General features: G+C 40.0%; 2 protein-coding genes across 2 annotated transcripts; both read right to left on the reverse strand.

Moving 5' to 3' along the window:
* Positions 1–214: 214 nt before the first annotated feature.
* Positions 215–10,534, reverse strand: LOC110379895 (fibroin heavy chain). The gene is made up of 4 exons (XM_064041892.1): positions 10,484–10,534; positions 9,683–10,141; positions 3,145–3,666; positions 215–781 (listed from the first exon to the last, which is right to left on the reverse strand). Exons 1-4 carry the CDS (start codon positions 10,532–10,534, stop codon positions 215–217), a joined length of 1,599 nt encoding a protein of 532 aa, XP_063897962.1.
* Positions 10,535–19,054: 8,520 nt separating this feature from the next.
* Positions 19,055–19,615, reverse strand: LOC110379909 (chorion class A protein Ld2/Ld41). The gene is made up of 2 exons (XM_021339732.3): positions 19,565–19,615; positions 19,055–19,447 (listed from the first exon to the last, which is right to left on the reverse strand). The coding sequence occupies exons 1-2, from the start codon at positions 19,613–19,615 to the stop codon at positions 19,055–19,057; spliced, it is 444 nt and encodes a 147-aa protein (XP_021195407.3).
* Between the last annotated feature and the right edge of the window lie 105 nt (positions 19,616–19,720).

Raw genomic sequence — 19,720 nt, forward strand, 5'->3', positions numbered from 1 at the left:
CTTCTCATGCCAGGTGCAGGAAGTAGTTCCCTCGGGACATGGGTGAAACCAAGGAAAGGTTAATAAATAAGATATATGTAAGTGCAGTAAAGATAAAACAAAAAAATATGTTCATAAATTAAAAACATTTATTACAACCATAACTAAATGCAATTCACATCAACATATTTCATTTACAATAGACTTGACGACCAACAAAAACTAAGCATTAAAATCAATATGGCGACTGGTTGCAACCACAGTTACTGGCAACACTGACTAGACCTCCCGCTGGCAGAATACCCTCAAACGTGACATACCCGATAACTGGCACATTGCCAGTTACAGCGGTATTGCCACCCACTGGCAACTCGCCAACAACAGCCACGTCACCATAGCCAACATTGCCAGTTGGTATTCCAGGCAAGCCGTTGTTTGCTGCCAAGTTATTCAAACCCATATTGTTGTTGAGTTGATAGTTGGCCAAGTTAGAGCCAGCGAAATTTCCAGCAGCCAAATTAGCGTTGGCCAGGTTGTTGGCGGCCAGGTTTGCGGTATTTGCCAAGTTGTTGGCCGCAAAATTATTAGCAGCAATGTTGTTGCCAGCACAGTTGCCTGCTGCCAAGTTATTGCCAGCAAAGTTGTTTCCTAGTAATCTGTTGGGACCAAAGTTACCAGTTAACCCATTGGGTCCAAGATTTCCAGCTAGTTTGTTACCCAGTAGACCATTAGGTCCAACGCCATTTGATAGTCTATTTTGTGTAAGTCCATTGCCTAATCCGATTGATTGTCCAAGCGTATTCTGAAACAAATAAAAAAAATAAAATTTAGAAAAGAAATACAAAAAATGAAGCTTTAAATATCATGAATATATGTATGTACCTTAGTACAAAAGAGTGAAATTGGACATGGCTAGAAAGAATGTTACTTGTGAGATGACGGCAGACAGAAGAGTATGGAAGGATAAAACATGCTGCGCCGACCACAAATAAAATTGGGATAAGAGCAGGAGGATGACGAAGAAAAGCTTTTAATAAAAAATGTGGTACATACCTGAACTAAAATTATAGCTACAGATAAAAATACTAGGCAATACATTTTGATAAAATTAAAATTATAATAATGAGCGAATTGTTCAAAAGAATAACTTTATATAGTTTTATATTTCGAAATATTTCGATAGTTGATTCGATTTCAAATGATTGTGAGCAATCGATTTTGTTTCGTTAATTATTTTATCATGAATGTTGATAATCGATATGAACGTGACATTTTGTCGTTTAGATGCTTTTTGAAATAGATATGAATGAGTTTGTAGGTTTACACAATTTATTTTCAAACTAGCGGATTTCCCGGTATTTTCGCGTGACATTACTCTGTTCGTATAGGCTCGTATACCCGAGACTGCAAACAATTGACAAACTATCAGTATTTTCGCGTGATACACAATCTATAGTCCATTTCACGAAAGAAGTACCGCGGAGTTACTGAGCTATCGCATAGACAATAGCGCTGCGTCTGCGGGACCTCTTTCTTTGCCATTCAGAATTTGTCGCTCATACAGTATCCATCCTCTGAGCCTTTTTCCCAATCATGTTGGGTTCGGCTTCCAGTCTAACCGGATTCAGCTGAGTACCCGTGCTTCATACAGTATGCTGGTATGAAATCGCTGACACTTTTATTTTTGTTATCTCCTTGTATCGTTCCACATCTAGCACACACGAGGTCTTGATGTATTTTTGTTAGGATAAAACTCTTTGGATGATTGTTCTTGCTGTGAGTAGGGCAAGGCTGTAGCTCTTCATGACCACAACCCATCTCTCACTCACTAAAACCTTTGTAGGTACTCTGTTGATCAGGTTTAGATTCCTGCCACTTACTAGGTACTTATTTCTACAAGTTGAAAGCTCTCCCTCTAGTTTAACAGCAATCCAAATATCCGACTAAAAATAATTCAGGATCGTAGCATCAGCAGTTTCTTTTAAAAGATGTTATAGTTATCGGCACAAATCTTGAGCTCTGACCTACATCTGCGCAGAAGTAATTTATTAGCAAAGAACCAATCCCAAGTGACGGTTATGACGCGATGCACTGCGGGCCAATCACCGCTTTAGCCCGCCCCCGCGCCTCACTTCATACCACAAAAGTAACCCAATAAATTACTTCTGCGCAGGTGAAGGTCAGAGCTCAATATTCGTGTCGATAACCATACTTACTGTGTGAATACTTTGTACTCTGTAGATGCTAGGCCTATTCTACGCGCAACAAAATCACTAGTATGAAAACTTTGTTGGTTTTTGTCTACGTCACAAGGGTTGAATCGAGTTGAATGAATTTCGGCGTAGAGATAAAGCACCATCCTAAAACGCGTTAGGATAATATGGAGGATAATATGTCGTAACACCAGAATCACTGTCTAAAATGTTTTGCTTAAAAATGTTATGCTCAAAACAAAAACAACATTCCCAGGTAGACCACAAACATGTCTATCTGGGTAAATACATCTGGCATGCATAAACAAATTACGATTGACATATACAGTGCCATCTAGTAACCATGTTTCTCACTAATTGAACATTCAGATTATTTTATGGCATAACTCTCGTTTTGTTTGCGAAAATACCATGGTTACTACTAATGATTAGATCAGACAAAACATACAAGTAATTTAGACTGTCACAAGACTTCATCGTCCCGCCTTTTGCCTACCACTGCTGAACGTAGGCTTTTTCTCGTTCACATTACGTAATCGAGTTAGTCATTGCTCTAAACAGCTGCGTTGGCATAATATTAATATGTATTTGGAAATACAATATGAAGGTATTGAACCTATTGTCGCCAGAGCCGCTAAACACTCCACTCCACACTGAACTGCTGCCTTCCAGTGCGGTGAGGGATTTGTCTCACCACGCTGGGCATGCATGTCGGTGAGCGCAGTGTGGTATATTTTTAACATTATTTATTTAAACTTTATGCAATGCAACAAAAACATTACATAGACGGACTAAATGCCATAGGCTGTTTAGGTTGGTGATGAAGAAAAAGAAAAAAAAACATTTCATTAAATAATTTCGATATAATTAACATTCCAACGAAAAAATTAACAACTTTACAATATTATTAAACTTAATAGATTCTGCTTTGGCAGCCACAGCTGGGACCAGCAAGGCTGTTGATTCCCAAACCGGGACCGGCTAGACCGAGACCAGGAGCGGCAAGACCAGGTCCAGCCAGGCCAGGTCCATAACCGATTCTGCCAGGAGCTAAACCAGCGGCAGGAGCCACGGGGGCGTAAGGTCCAGCAGGAGCGACCTCGCTGACGATAGCCACGGAGCCACTGCCGCAGCCGTAGTTGATGCCGCCCGCGCCGGCAGTGGGCAGAGCGCCGTCCACAGCCACAGCGCCCAAGAACGGCAGCTCTCCGTTGACAGTGAGCGCGCCTTCGATAGCGTTCTCCGAGACGACGGTGATGCCGGTGGGCGCGATGGGGGAGTAGCTGGTGACTGCGAAGCCGCCGCCGCTGGACGGCACGAAGGAGTTGGCAGCCAGGCCGTAGCTGCCGGGGTAGCCGCTCAGCCCTGCTGGGGCGGAGCCGCACGGGAGCCTGTTGCCGGCTAGGGCGAGCTCGTCAGCTAAGGTAGTGCCGGCGATGTTGTTGCCAACACCGATGCACTGACCTGAAATGGTCTGGAAGAAAATAATGACTTATTAGTTATCATGCCAATACTAAACTTCTTGGATATAAGGTTCTACAATAATAATCAAAGGGATGAATTGATTTAGGAAGGAATATTTTTTTATGGAGATATGACACCCTGACAATGCCATAATAGATCAAATGAGATGTGATATAGCCAGCTGAAAAATATAGAATTGTAGAAGAAGAAATGAATAGTAGTGAAGATTTATATAGAAAAGATCATAGTCAAATTAATATAACAATGTATGTATTATGTACTTACTTTTACAAAAAGGGCTGAAGCGACCAAAAAGTAAAGCTTGAAAGCCATTTTTTTTTTTTTTGTTTTCTTGTTGTGTCCTGAACAACAAATGGATGAATGATATTTTAATTTACTTTTTCGAACTTTTTATAGTAAATTATTACATTATACTTAATGTTACAAATTATGTGTAAGTAAATGTGTGTAATTATTACATTTAAATTGTAATACAGTTTTTGAGGTAACATTTTCTTGTTGATAAGATAAACAAAGAGTTTATGCTTTTCTTTTGAAATTGCATAAGGTATACTAGCAAACCCAGCGAATTCCGTTTCGCCTTATGCCGGCTTCGTTTTATCTTACATTTTGTTTGGTGATTAAAAGATAAATATATATTTTTTTGTTTTATATTTGAAATTTTCTTTGCTATACATAACCTCACGGAGCCCGAGACCTTTCCAACGAATGCAAAACCGTAGAAATCGGTGCATGCGTTCTGGAGTTATAACGTCAGGAAGGAAAACCCGACTTATTTTTATATATTTTAGATAAGTTAAACTATTATCCTTATCTACTTATACTTAATATCAAAAAGCTGAAGAGTTTGTTTGTTTGCTTACTGTTACAGCCTTTTTTTTTTTATCGTCCCACTGCTGGGCACAGGCCTCCTCTCACACGGAGAAGGATTGAGCATTAGTTTGTTTGCTTGAACGCACTAATCCAAGGAACTACTGATCAGATTTGAAAAATTGAGGATAATCTCTTGTTAGCAAATCAACGGATACAATATTGGGACTGGCTTTGAATAAACTTTGCCTTCATTGTCTGGTCTGAAATCGTAGTCATAACGTATAGATATGAGTTTAGTCAGCTAGAAGCGAATACTATTTGACTTGACTGAATAAGGCCCGGTTGTTCGTACGTTACGGTAAAGTTAAAATTTTACCGTTGTCAATTTGACCACGGTTAATTTGAGCTTCGAACAAAGCTTCTGAATCATTACAACATATTATGATTTTCGTCAATAGAGCTTATATGTAATAATAATAATCCCATAGAGTAAATGGGATTATTTCAAAAATTCTAACCTCAAAACATAGTGCTAGGGGGGTTTTGATGTCTACATGTGCAATAAATACATCTTACTATAAGTTTGCCTTATTGAACTCTTGTAACGTAACCATACCGCGATGTAGGTTTCGCACAACATGGAGCAACGCCATCTGTTGAGCAAATGTGGCAACGTGCAGTTTTGAGGTTATGCTGGTTTTTATTATTAAATAAGTAATGAATACGTCGCAAACAAATCGTGGTGGCCTAGTGGGTAAAGAACCAACCTCTCAAGTGCCTATGTGTGAGTGCGTGGGTTCGATTCCACGTCAGGCAAGTACCAATGCAACTCTTCTAAGTTTGTACCTAAGTACCATAGAGTACCTAGTTAGATAATTCTTAGCCCATAGGTTTTATTCGTTGTTTGGTACCTGGTTGGACAACTATAAATGCGTTCTATGTAAAAAGTCTAGCATTACAAATCTAAGTTTGTATGTACTTCCTAAGTAGATGTATGTTTTGGACACCAAGCTTTGTCTTTCGGAGGACACGTTAAACTGTAGGTCCCGGCTGTCATTTAACATATTTTTCAGTAGCTGGTACATCGGTGCATCGGGTGAGAAATGAAGCCGACCCCAACATAGTTGGGAAAAGGCTCAGGAGATGATGATGCTGTCAGTATGTATTTTTGACAGCCAGAAGCGACACTGATAAGACGACCCACTAACCAACAGCTCTTGTAAGGCTGTAAGTATTTATAATAACCCCATAGAGTCCATGGGATTATTTCAAAAATTTCTTTATTTAAAACAGGTGGGTAAACCAATGTGTGACTGATTGTCTTTCGACGATTTTGGGTAAAATGTATTTACTATAAGTTTGCCTTATTGCCCTCTTGTAACGTAACCATACCGCGATGTAGGTTTCGCACAATGCGGCGAAACGCCATCTGTTGAGCAAATGTGGCAACGTGCAGTTTTGAGGTTATGCTAGTTTAAAAAGTTAAATAAGTACATTTAGGTATTTAATACGTTACAAAAAAGACGTGGTGGCCTAATGAGAGTAGGTAAGGAACCAACCTTTCAAGCTTGTGTGTGTGTTCGATTCCAGGTCAGGCAAGTACCAATACAACTTTTCTAAGTTTGTATGAACTTTCTAAGTAGAGGTATATCTTGGACACCAATGACTGTGTTTGAAGGGCCCGTTAAACTGTAGGTCCCGGCTGTCATTGAACATCTTTGGCAGGTGTTACGGGTAATCAGAAGCCAGTAAATCTGACAGCTATTCTACCAAGTAGTCCAATGGGTACTGGATTGCCGGGGTGACTGGGTTGAGGAGGTCAGATAGGTAGTCGCTCCGTGTGAAACACTGGTACTCAGCTGCATCCAGTTAGACTGGAAGCCGACCCCAACATAGTTGGGAACAGGCTCGGGAGATGATGATGATGATGATGTCGGGTCTGATATGGTAGTCATTAAAAATGTAGGTACAGTAGGATTTTAATCAATAGAGATTGTAAGTAATAATAATAATCCCATAGAGTCCATGGGATTATTTCAAAAATTTTATCCAGCATACAAGAGGAAATGGGGACGTTGGCTGATAAGGAATAAAATACATTTACTGTAAGTTTGCCTTATTTAACTCTTGTAACGTAACCATAGCGCGATGTAAGTTTCGCACAATGCGGAGCAACGCCATCTGTTGAGCAAATGTGGCAACGTGCAATTTTGGGGTTATGCTGGTTTTTATTATAAAATAAGTATGATTAATAGGTCACAAAAGAAATCCAAAAAGTCGTGGTGGCCTAGTGGGTAAAGAACTAACCTCTCATGCGTGTGTGGCTTCGATTCCAGGTCAGGCAAGTACCAATTCAATTTTTCTAAGTTAGTATGTCATTACTAAGTAGATGTATATTTTGGACACCAATGACTGTGTTTGAAGGTTTAAACTGTAGGTCCCGGCTGTTATTGAACATCTTTGGCAGGTGTTACGGGTAATCAGAAGCCAGTAAGTCTGATAGCTAGTCTAACCAAGGGGTACTGGATTGCCCGGCTGACTGGGTTGAGTAAGTCAGATAGGTAGTCGCTCCGTGTAAAACACTGGTACTCAGCTGCATCCAGTTAGACTGGAAGCCGACCCCAACATAGTTGGGAATAGGCTCGGGAGATGATGATGATGATTATGATGTCGGGTCTGATATAGTAGTCATAAAATATTTAGGTACAGTAGGATTTTAGTGAATAGAGCTTGTAAGTAATAATAATAATCCCATAGAGTCCATGGGATTATTTCAAAAATTTAATCCGAAATTTAATCAGGGGGGGTTTGATGTAAGTATTGCATAAAATACATCTTACTATAAGTTTGCCTTATTGAACTCTTGTAACGTAACCATAGCGCGATGTAGGTTTCGCACAACATGGAGCAACGCCATCTGTTGAGCAAATGTGGCAACGTGCAATTTTGGGGTTATGCTGGTTTTTATTATAAAATAAGTATAATTCATTGGTATAATTACGTCACAAATGAATGGCATAAAGTTGTGGTTTCTTTGTGGGTAAAGAACCAACCTCTCATGTGTGTATGTGGGGTCGATTCCAAGTCAGGCAAGTACCAATGCAACTTTTCTAAGTTTGTATGTACTTTCTAAGACTATCTTAGACGCCAATGGCTGATAAAAAGGGGAAGGAAAACATCTTGAGGAAACCTGGACTATAAACTCTGAAATCACCAACCCGCATTGAGCAAGCGTGGTGATTAATGCTCAATCCTTCTCCGTGTGAGAGGAAGCCGCAGCCCAGCAGTGGGACGATAAAAAGGCTGTAACAGTAACAGTATGTACTTACTAAGTAGATGTATATTTTGGACACCAAAGATTGTCTTTCGGAGACTTTTAAACTGTTGTTCCCGGCTGTCATTTAACGGCCTTGGCAGTTGCTTGTACAGCACTGGTACTCAGCTGATGATGATGATGCTGTCAGTATGGATTTTTGTCAGCCAGACGCGACACGCCTTCCTGAACGCTATTTGACATGACTGAATAAGCTACTGAATCATTTACGACGTATGATTTTAGTAAACTGCGCTTGTAAGGTTATAAGTAATTATAATAACCCCATAGAGTCCATGGGATTATTTCAAAAATTAGTTTTTTTTGAGCAGGTGGGTAAACCAATGCGTGACTTGTCCTTCACAATAAAATACATCTTACTATAAGTTTGCCTTATTGAACTCTTGTAACGTAACCATACCGTGATGTAGGTTTCGCACAACATGGAGCAACGCCATCTGTTGAGCAAATGTGGCAACGTGCAGTTTTAAGATCGTGCTGGTCTTAATAATTTAATAAGAATATTTAATACGTCACAAACGAATGGCATGTAAAGTCGTGGTGGCCTAGTGGTTCGATTCCAGGTCAGGCAAGTACCAATTCAATTTTTCTAAGTTAGTATGTCATTACTAAGTAGATGTATATTTTCGACACCAATAACTGTGTTTGAAGGGCCCGTTAAACTGTAAGTCCCGGCTGTCATTGAACATCTTTGGCAGGTGTTACGGGTAATCAGAAGCCAGTAAGTCTGACAGCTAGTCTAACCAAGGGTTACTGGATTGCCGGGGTGACTGGGTTGAGTAAGTCAGATAGGTAGTCGCTCTGTGTAAAACACTGGTACTCAGCTGCATCCAGTTAGACTGGAAGCCGACCCCAACATAGTTGGGAACAGGCTCGGGAGATGATGATGATGTCGGGTCTGATATGGTAATCATAAAATATGTAGGTACAGTAGGATTTTAGTCAATACAGCTTGTAAGTAATAATAATAATCCCATAGAGTTCATGGGATTATTTCAAAAATTTTATCCAGCATACAAGAGGAAATAGGGACGTTGGCTGATAAGGAATAACATACATTTACTATAAGTTTGCCTTACTGAACTCTTGTAACGTAACGATACCGCGATGTAGGTTTCGCACAATGCGGAGCAACGCCATCTGTTGAGCAAATGTGGCAACGTGCAGTTTTCATGCTGCTTTTAATAAATAATTATGAAGGGTGGGCGTTTTGGTGGCTGTCTTTTGTAAATTCCTGACGTTCAAAAAGTGCTATCTTGCAGCCAAGTTTGAATAAATTTTAATGATGTTTGATATTGTTTCTGAACAGAAAACGTCAGTTTTCTTAAAACTATTCACTATGAATTTTGAGAAACAAAACAAAGTAAACAATTGTTTTAAGAAACATTTAAATCTGCATACTTGAAGTTAATTGATTAACAGCAGAGCACACTATGAAGAGAAAATGGAGTAGGTAGGTATACCTAAAAATCATTGACCCTTACACATTTATGCGATAATTTTAATAATAATATATAAATTTAAATTGCAAGCGAAGAACCTAATTTTAAAGTCTTTTATAATTATTTTATCATTCTTCATTCTGATTCTTTATTTTGTATATCTCTTGGTCATCGTATTTCGCGTAAACAGCTGTATCAATTTCGATACTTCTTTATCTATCTATCTATATTTTATCTCTACATTTTTGGTTAGCAGTAAAAAAATAATAATCCAAAAATACATTTACAACAAAACAACATTTATTTATATTTACATTAACAACAACTTAACGAACTAATTAAAAAGCTCCACAGCCCAATCCAAGACCATTTCTTCCAAAACCGAGTCCATTGCCCAGGGCTGGGCCATAACCTACACTACCCAGCCCATAGCCCGTAGCTGGGTAAGCTGGGCCTGTAGCCACGGGACCAAACGCAGAAGGAGCCACGCCTTCACTCACAATAGCCACGGAACCACTACCACAGCCGTAGTTAATGCCACCAGCACCCGCAGTAGGTAAAGCACCTTCTAAAGCAATGGCTCCTAAGAAAGGCATCATTCCATTGACAGCTAAAGCACCTTCGATAGCGTTGTCAGAAATAACAGTGATTCCACTTGGAACGATTGGCGAGTAGCTAGTGACTGCAAAGCCTCCTCCACTGGATGGTGAAATGGTGTTTCCAGCATAGCCGTAGCCTATTCCTTGTCCATAAGGAGCTCGGATACCTCCATAAGCTAGGTTTCCACCTAATAAATTGCCAGATAATAATTCTTCAGCTACTAAGTTGTTGCCAGCTATGGTGTTCACGGCTCCGATGCACTGGGCTGATGTCAGCTGAAAATATATATAGGAATTTAATTAAAACTTCATTATTGATGACCTGTGTGCATATATAGGTTCGTGAGCCTTTATCTCACATTTGGCTAAACCGATTTTGGTGGTTGAAAGAGTTTAATTTAGCCGATGTTATTTTTTTGGAAAAAGTTTTTACAATCAATTATTTTACTGAATTAATCTAAAGTTACAAAGGTATGAAGATGAAGTTCTTGCAAAGCATAGATCTATTTTGCTCTCAGTCTGGCCATGGATAGGCACGAGTTCTTCACAGTCAATTTTTTTCATAAAGCAAATTGTGAAGAAACTACATTTCTACACTTTTTGAGCTGTTTAACTTACCTTAACAAAACAAGCTGAAGCGCAAAGGACAAGTATAGACTTGACGGCCATTTTGGATTTGTATGTTCGTTTCTTCAAAACAAACTTAGGAATGGTTTTCCAGTTAATAATTTGACTATTTATACTAAATAATTACAATACTGTTTAGTAATATACATAATTATAATCAACGCGTAGTATTGATTACAAATATTTTTGATAGTGCGTGCGGTAGATAATGTTACAATAGTAATATTTTCTAATATCACTAAGGCGTATGTAAAGGCAGTCTGAGCGTAAAAATTCAAGATCTTGGATGGTTGTCGTGTAATGTCATGGTTTCAGTATAGAAAAGGCCTTCTTGTTATCGAGTGAGCTGCAGGTTCAATCACGGAGTCAGAGTTTTTCCAAATCCTCCTGAAAAGGCAACTTAAGTAGGATTTTTACCATGACTGCTAGTAGTCAATAGTTAAGAACGGCTTATCGTGCTTTCCCAAACACTGGGGTGTATAACCATCAATTTAAAGACTCCAACCTGCTTCTTGGAAGTCTGAAAACCCACAAAGCGACATCGGCCCGAATAAGGAATCGTATCAAAGAACCCATGGATATCATGATAGTATAAAGTACTTTATTTGTTACAATCAAATTGTAGACATGAAGACAAATATATTCTACCTATCCCTTATTTAAAAACTAGCTCCATCTATGTACAAACTTAGAAATCTTAGAACTAATTAAGAGAATAGACATAATTTAATTAAAGTTACATAGATGTCGTTTCGATAACGATGAACGTCTTTTATCTTTACAAGTCTCTATCGATCTTTCTAAGAAAAGCATTGATTAATTTTGATTTTATCAAGATAATGTGTAAGTTTATTTCAAAATATACGCCTTATAAAAGGATTTTTTGAACGCACATCTATCATTCGAGATTATTCTCTCAAACAGTTAGAGTCATGTCTTCTTTTCTCATCTTTTGTCTAGTCAGTTGCTTCGTCCAGGTTTGTATCTTGTATTAATTTAACTAGACTTTTATATTTATTAATTTTTGTATATTTAGCCTATATTGTCCCAATGCTGAGCAAAGTCTTCCACATCTTGTCTTGAGCAAACCCAGCCTTATTGATAGGCGTCTCTTCCGGAGCCTATCCCATCTGTATAGTCCATCCTTAGGTGTCCATTGGGTGACAGCAGTGGCCTATCTCTGTAACTATAGTTTCTTATAGCCCCATTTTTAACCGACTTCCCAAAAAGGAGGAGGTTATCAATTCGGCCGGTATGTTTTTTTTTTTTTGCGTATATTTTTAACCTTAGTTGAGAATAGATAACTACATAAAGTCACAATTAAAAATTATTTTGACAATTAAAACAGGGACGATTTAAAAATTGCATTCTTCTTCTTTCAGTATGCATTCACACAACGAGTCAACGGACCTCCAGTGAACAATGGATTACAATACGGACCCAACCCTAGTCTGGGTAGCCCAGGACAACAAATGGGCAGAATATCTCCAGAATTAGGAGCTATTGGCGGACCTAACATGGCACAAATAGGACCAAATCAACAAATTGGCACATACGGTCAAATGAAGCCAAATAATCAAGCGTATACAAATGCTGGCAAGCCAAATCAAGTTTATGGAGCTGGCGTGCCAAACAAACGTATTGTTAATGCTGGCACGCCAAACCAATATAATGCCAACACTGGCACGCCATCTACAACTTATGGTGGTGCTGGAAACGGTGATGTAGCTGTGAATGGCGAGTTGCCAGTTAAAGGCATGACAAATGTAAAAGGCAACGTCCCAATGACTGGCAAAGTGGCTTTCAATGGCAATGTGGCTTGTGGTGGCACTGTCACTATTAGTGGCAGTTGTGCCCCACGTGGGTCAAGCGCTCCTAGTACCAACGTAAAAATGCCAACGTATGGCAATGTTGCTAATAAACCCTATGGGTATTAGGTTTAAGGATTCGATTGCCGAAGTATTTAATGTAAATGTAACTTAATGACTAATTATTTATTGATTAATAAATTATTTTAAAATATTGATAAACTTGATATTTTCCCTGATTTACCCTCCTGTTTTGCCTTGATTATTTTGACCCATTGTGAGCAATGTCTGTCTTTAGAAAAATGATTGATAGGTTTGTACCAAACCGAAATATGGGTTGTGCCGACGATGCCCAGGTACGGGGCGTATCGAAGACAAAAATTTCCTCACGAACCCAGCCTAATCATTAAACTTAACTGAACATGAATATAAGCAATATAAATAGCTGAAAACATGACAACGTGCGAAAAATAATACAAACAAAATACATGCGTAATCGTATACTCTTGGATAGGTATAAAAATGCTGATACTTGTTTTTATAAAAATGCTTGATCGACATAGTGCATAATCCGATGACTCTGCAAGGCTGTTCACTGGACAACATTATGTCTTTCTCTACTAAAATGTATTATGTATGAACATTAAAATGATAAGTGGGTTAAATGACTGAGGGCCAATTTCACAGCTGGCTATTTACGTAATACCAGCTAATTCATATAAAATATGATATGTGTCATCTTCTAAGGAGTTGTTTAGAAAATAAAATTTTAATTCTGACAAAACGATAGGACACAGTTCCAGATCAAAGCACCTAGCTCCATGACCATCTGCCTGTCCTTTTCTTATTTCAGTGTGGGACCAATTTATCCCGATACAGCTGAGTAGGTACCGGTTTCCCATATGGATGAACCTAGCTTCATATTATAATCTGTTTCTATTGAGAAGAGTGCATGATGGTACATGATGGTGGTGACTATCAAATCTAATATTCCCAAATATAGCTATTGTGTGGTAATTAGAAAACAAATCCACTGTATTACATAGATACTTAAGGAGACAAAGGATGCACGGTATTTATGACAATGGTGTATTTGACAATGGTGAATTTAGGTATCATTATGTTACCATTTTCATGTGATTAAGAAATAGGGAATAGCTCAGTACACTTCTACTACTCATAATATAATAAAGCTGAAAAATTTCTTGTTTGCTTGAACGGGCTAATCTCGGGAACTACTGGTCCGATTTGAGAAATTCTCTTATGCCAGTTTATTGAAGAAGGCTATGGGGTACCACTAGTTTTCATACAGGTTCGTGCAGAAGTTTAGGTAAAAACGCTGGCAGAAGTGAGTCTTTACATATGAAAAAAGCATAGTTACAACTGTAATGATGTATAAGTGATGTTACAACAGTAACTACGCAGTACCTATACAAATCCAGAATGCCTTGTGATAATATTATGGAGTTCGACATTCATGGAAAAGGTCTTTCCCAGAGAGATATTGGAATTCATTATCTTGACAGAACTGCGTTTTATATATTTGATTGCCCATTTGAACACTTTCAATCTTCAATCATATAATAATCTTTGTTGGGGTTGTTTAGCACTGACCTAAAGACTGAAGACAGAATTGGCGGAATGCGATTCATCCCCGTATCCCCTGAGTGGGCATGTCGAGCTGGGGCGTCCCCAAATGCTCCTCAGTAGCAGGTATTGTTACAATTCTACGTCAGAGGCCGTCAGGCGGATTTGAGAACACTCTGACACTAGGGATTATTAGGTAATTAAACCTACAGTTTACTCGATGAGAAGAAGAAGACAAAATGTGAGTCTTCTCTATATCTGCCGAAACCATCCGAAGTTCATAGGCATAGAGCTATAAATGACATAATCCTTATGACATTTCAGTACAATAGCTCAAAATACGTGATTATATTTCAAGTGCAACACAAAATTGGTTGTTATCAACAATATTATAAGCAGGTTATTCAATACTTTTCCTTTAATCACTATCAGAGTCACGTAATACAGAAGTTTCTTTAACATCGATTGCGAAGAAATAATGTAATGTATTAGTATAAAATGTTGGAGCGTTTAGTTTCAAATCATTCAGTTCTGTATCATCAGTACGAAACAAAATGGCCGCTAAAGCTTTCTTTGTCCTTTGCGCTTCAGCTTTAATGGTTCAAGTAAGTATTTTTATATCTTTATGTATCGTTTGTTTGAGTTTTTCATCCTCATCCTCTGAGCCTTTTCCCAACTATGCATGTTGGGGTTGGCTTCCAGTCTAAACGGATGTAGCTGAGTACAAGTTTACAAGGAGCGACTGCCCTACCTGACCCCCTCAACCCAGTTACCCGGGCAACCCGTTTTGAGTTTTTCAGTAGTTAAATATTGTCTGTTCTATAATCATGTGCTTACCCTTTATTATTTTCTTCCAGACCATTTCTGGTCAGTGCATCGGTGTTGGCAACAACATCGCCGGCACTACCTTAGCTGACGAGCTCGCCCTAGCCGGCAACAGGCTCCCGTGCGGCTCCACCCCAGCAGGGCTGAGCGGCTACCCCGGCAGCTACGGCCTGGCTGCCAACTCCTTCGTGCCGTCCAGCGGCGGCGGCTTCGCAGTCACCAGCTACTCCCCCATCGCGCCCACCGGCATCACCGTCGTCTCGGAGAACGCTATCGAAGGCGCGCTCACTGTCAACGGAGAGCTGCCGTTCTTGGGCGCTGTGGCTGTGGACGGCGCTCTGCCCACTGCCGGCGCGGGCGGCATCAACTACGGCTGCGGCAGTGGCTCCGTGGCTATCGTCAGCGAGGTCGCTCCTGCTGGACCTTACGCCCCCGTGGCTCCTGCCGCTGGTTTAGCTCCCGGTAGAATCGGTTATGGACCTGGTCTAGCCGGTCCTGGTTTGGCCGGACCCGGTCTGGGTGCCCCTGGTCTCGGTTTAGCTGGACCCGGTCTGGGATACAACGGCCTTGCTGGCCCTGGTTGTGGTTTCAATGGAGTTTACTAGATTAAGTAGTTGTTATACAATGTTAAATGTTGATTTTTCATTTGTGTTTTAATATATGAAAATTCTGTATTTCTGTCTTTGTTTTTTCCCTTCACGTCTGTCTTACTTGCACAGCAAGATTATCATTCAGAGAGAGACTTCCTTTTGTCTGCATCTACAATTCGGACACCAGTTCAGACTTTAGGCTCTTTTGAAGATAATTATTGTCTTTAGAAAATAAGCGTAAAAGGAATAAAGTTCTAGGACCACGCAAGTCAAAAGTGCTCCAAAATGAAATAAACTATAGAACCGGAGCTAGTATACATACCTCCCGCGGTAACCTACAGCTTCTAATAATCTGCTAGCACTTATCCGTGCAATGGAGTTTAGGTTACTGCTTCAATCAATTATAATACGATTTGCCAAGCACTATAAACGAACATATTTATACGAAGGATGTACCTAAATAATTAATAAACTTAATCAACTTAATTAGAGCTTTTTAATTGCAAGCTTGGTGCTCGAGACGCTCTTTTTGTACTGGAAGAAAACGTCTATGTTAACAGTGGACATTATGAGATGGTTATTCAAGATTCTTAGTTTTTAATCTACTGGTGCCCATTATACTGTCCACGGTCGGTTAGAGGCCTGCATATTGCAAACTTTTAGTCGGCCCTCAGTTTGATTGGAATTGTGTGTAGGGTGTCGTGTAAGCGGAGAAGAAATGAAAGTCCAGGATGCACAATATAACAGCAAGAAAGTTTATTGCGCGTGTCACGGCACTGATGACACGGCACACTTTACGTACAGTTTGTACACACACCCAGGAGATAGTCAGAAGGAGAATAAGTACAGTAAGTAACACAGGTAGAAAGAGAGCAGAGAAAGCACATGGACACGAAAGCAAAACGGCTTAGCAGTTTTAAATAAGATAGCGTTAACCAGCGAACAAATGCCGACTGGTTTGAAAAGCCTTGTCTTCTTAGTATTTGTAGGTGCTAGGTACCAATGAGTATGTCACTAATATTAATTAGAATGTGTTTATCCGTCTGTCTGTTGAATTTATATAATTGGATTTTTATATTACACTGAATTAAATAATGTAAGTCAATACTTCAAATGAATTTGGAATACAGATTAAGTGGATCATTAATTAATATAATAGTAAGTTGAGGTGTTAGTTTTTTTAAACAAATCGCCTACTGAAAAATTAATACTTTCAAAACTCATTTGTGTGTAAAACGCCCCTTGCTTTTTGTTTGCGCTTCATGATTACGCTCATGGAAAGTTGCCTTATTAGAAATTCGGGCTCAAAGTTATAAGAAATTAAACTTTGAAGCCGAATGGTAACCTATTCTCTTTCAGTGCATATTTGTTGACCATGATTAGCATTAACTATATTAGCCTCAATAAATTAAAAGACAAAAATACTATCAATACAATTTATTCACGACAATACATCAACCGCCAATTAATAAGCGGAACCGCATCCACAAGCACAGTTACCAGTGATGGACACGCCACCATAAGCTGGCACAGCACCGCCGAAGCTCACAGCGCCCATGATGGGCACCTGACCAGCAATGACGGACTCTCCAAGAATTGGCAGCTCACCAACAACAGCCACATTGCCTTCACCAGTACCACCGTAAGCAGAAACACCAGGAGAGAAGGCAGCTGAGGATCCAAAGGAGATGGAACTGGGAGAGTAGGATGAAGGAGTGTAGGCTGCACCAGGGGCCAGGGTTGCTCCACAAGCAGGAGCTATAGGAGCCGCAGAAGATATGACACCAGCGGGGGTTGAGCAGTAGCTGAATACGTTCTGGAAAAATAATGCTAATTTGAGTAAGATAATATGAATTCGACTAATAGGGTTTGAACGAAAGTCGCTTGAAAAATGCTGGTCCATGCTTCGTGAGACATCCTGCATTTTTTTTTCTCTGGAGGTCCGAAATATACTTAGAAAGTATATTTATACATTAAATGCCGGTGCTTTAGCCAGTCGGTCACCAGGAGTAATCAACATCAAGTGTACTATAAGTATTTAAAAAAAAAACAAGTTTTAATTCACTCACCTGGACCAAGCAAGCTTGGATGCAGAGCAACAGAACAGTGAAGGTAGACATGTTTGATGTTTGTGTTCAACGAGAAGCTGAAGACTCAATAATTCTTTGCAAATATTTGCAAGCTTTTATAGTAATTCTAGACCTAGAATATTGTTATCAACTTACGTGACTTTAAATGTTTTTAGAAATAAAAATAGCAATATTTATCGCAAAATTGTACTTGCTATTTCATAGGTCAGTTGCAATAACATAGCTTTGATAACAGTGTTAAGTATAAAACCACCTGCAGTTTTGCTAAATATCATTCTGTTTTTAGCATTCGAACCAGTATCTAATACATTCACTACAATGTCTGCCAAAGCTATCCTCATCCTCTGCGCCCAGGCTTTCTTGACACAGGTAAAGATCTTTACTAATACTCTAATTGTGAAAACCATTGTACCTGGCTTTTACACTAAAACCTATTTAAATATTTACACAGCCTGAAAAAGGACACAGGCTGCTTTTTACATGGTTGTGGGAACAATAGTGTAAAATGTATTTGCTGTAAAAGACCAGTATCGATAAATTTTCGTTCGGGCATCTGGCTGCAAGCTCTCTTTAACACAACAAGGTTTATTTTTTCACAAAACTATCGTAATTAACCTTATTCCCATTCCTTGCCCATTTACGGATAGTAATTTTGCTATAAACAGCTTTTAATAAATAGAGACGTGATATTTTGTTAACATGACAATTATTTTGAAACATAAATTAATATTGCCACAGATTACATAAGCTACCTTACATTGTAACATTTAACTGATAATGCTATCGTTCCCTTCCAGTCTGCATTCAGCTACTGCATCTCCGGTAACAACTATGGCGCTGGTTTATCAGGACTATCAGGCTATGGTCTGGGAGCCCCAGCCCTAGCTGCAGGAGGCAGTGGCCTGGCTTGTGGAGCCGGCCTCGGGTACGGGGCTGGACTCGGCAACAACCCTAGTGCAGGCTACGGTGGACTAGCCATCGAAGTAATCCCCACCAGTGGCGGAGCTCTGCCTGTCTCCAGCGTGTCCTCCATCGCTCCCAGCGGCCTCTCCATAAACTCAGAGAATGTGTTTGATGGTGCTCTGTCCGTGGCTGGTGAGCTGCCGTTCGTGAGTGCTGTGGCTTTGGAGGGCGTGCTGGCAAGCGGCGGTGCTGGCGCCGTCAGCTACAGCTGCGGTAACGGTGTTACTGCTATTGAGAGCATCGCTCCTGCTGGTGCCTATGGTGGTGCAGGTGCCTATGGCGCTGCGTCATCCTCAGGACTTGCTGCTGGATATGGACTTGTTGGTAATCAAGGTCTTGGATATGGTGCTGGTGCCATCGCTCCTGCTTTTGCCTACGGTGGAAACGGTGGTTGTGGATGTGGATGCGGTCAACACTAATCTGTTATGCAGAGTATCAGTATATAAAAATAAAGTTTTTAGAAATATTTTGTTGATTTTCATTTCCATGACAAACAGTTTCAAATGCAAGGTTTCGTAAAAATACTACGATTCAAAAGTTCTAGAGAACTATCGTATTACAGAACTTATATTCTACAGAACCTAGAAGTATTTTTAGGATGATGGAACAAGCAGAAAAATACAATATGTTTAGTTCAATATTTTATTCAAATCTCCTAGAGTAACCACGTCACTCCCCATGACAACAAGTAATTTGTCCTCAGTACAGGTAGGTGTTGTAGGGGGTGTTGCAGCCGCAAGCACATTGGCCGGAGATAGATACGGCACCAGCAGCCGGGACAGCACCGCCGAAGCTCACAGCGCCCATGATGGGCACCTGTCCATACAGAGCGGTGTTACCGGCGACTGGCAGCTCACCAGCGACCGCCACGTTGCCTTCACCGGCGCCGCCGTACGCGGCGACTCCAGAGCCGTAACCGGCAGCGCCAGGGTAGGCGAGTCCGTCATAACCCAAACCAGAAGCCAATCCGTAGGAGCCAGCCAGACCAGCGCCGTAGCCAAGGCCGGAGCCGCAGGGAGCGGCGGCGGAGAGAGCGGCGGGGGCGATGATGGTGGCAGGTGCGTATGCGCCGAGACACTGGCTGAACACATTCTGTAGGACAACATATCATTTAAGTTTATTTATTTAACATTTAATCATAAAAGAGAAATTCTGCTTTAGCACACTTGGGTTTGAATACTCCAAAATAGGAATATTGATTTCACTCACCTGGACCAAGCAAGCTTGGATGCAGAGCAACAGAACAGTGAAGGAAGACATGTTTAAACGTTTATTCAACAAAAAGCTGAAAACAGAATAATAATTCAAGATCCAATACACTTTATATACTTAATTCATTTTGTTCTTATCAGCTATAAAGAAAGC

Source organism: Helicoverpa armigera, chromosome 27, assembly GCF_030705265.1.
Source record: "Helicoverpa armigera isolate CAAS_96S chromosome 27, ASM3070526v1, whole genome shotgun sequence".
In the NCBI taxonomy this organism is placed as follows: Eukaryota; Metazoa; Arthropoda; class Insecta; order Lepidoptera; family Noctuidae; genus Helicoverpa; species Helicoverpa armigera.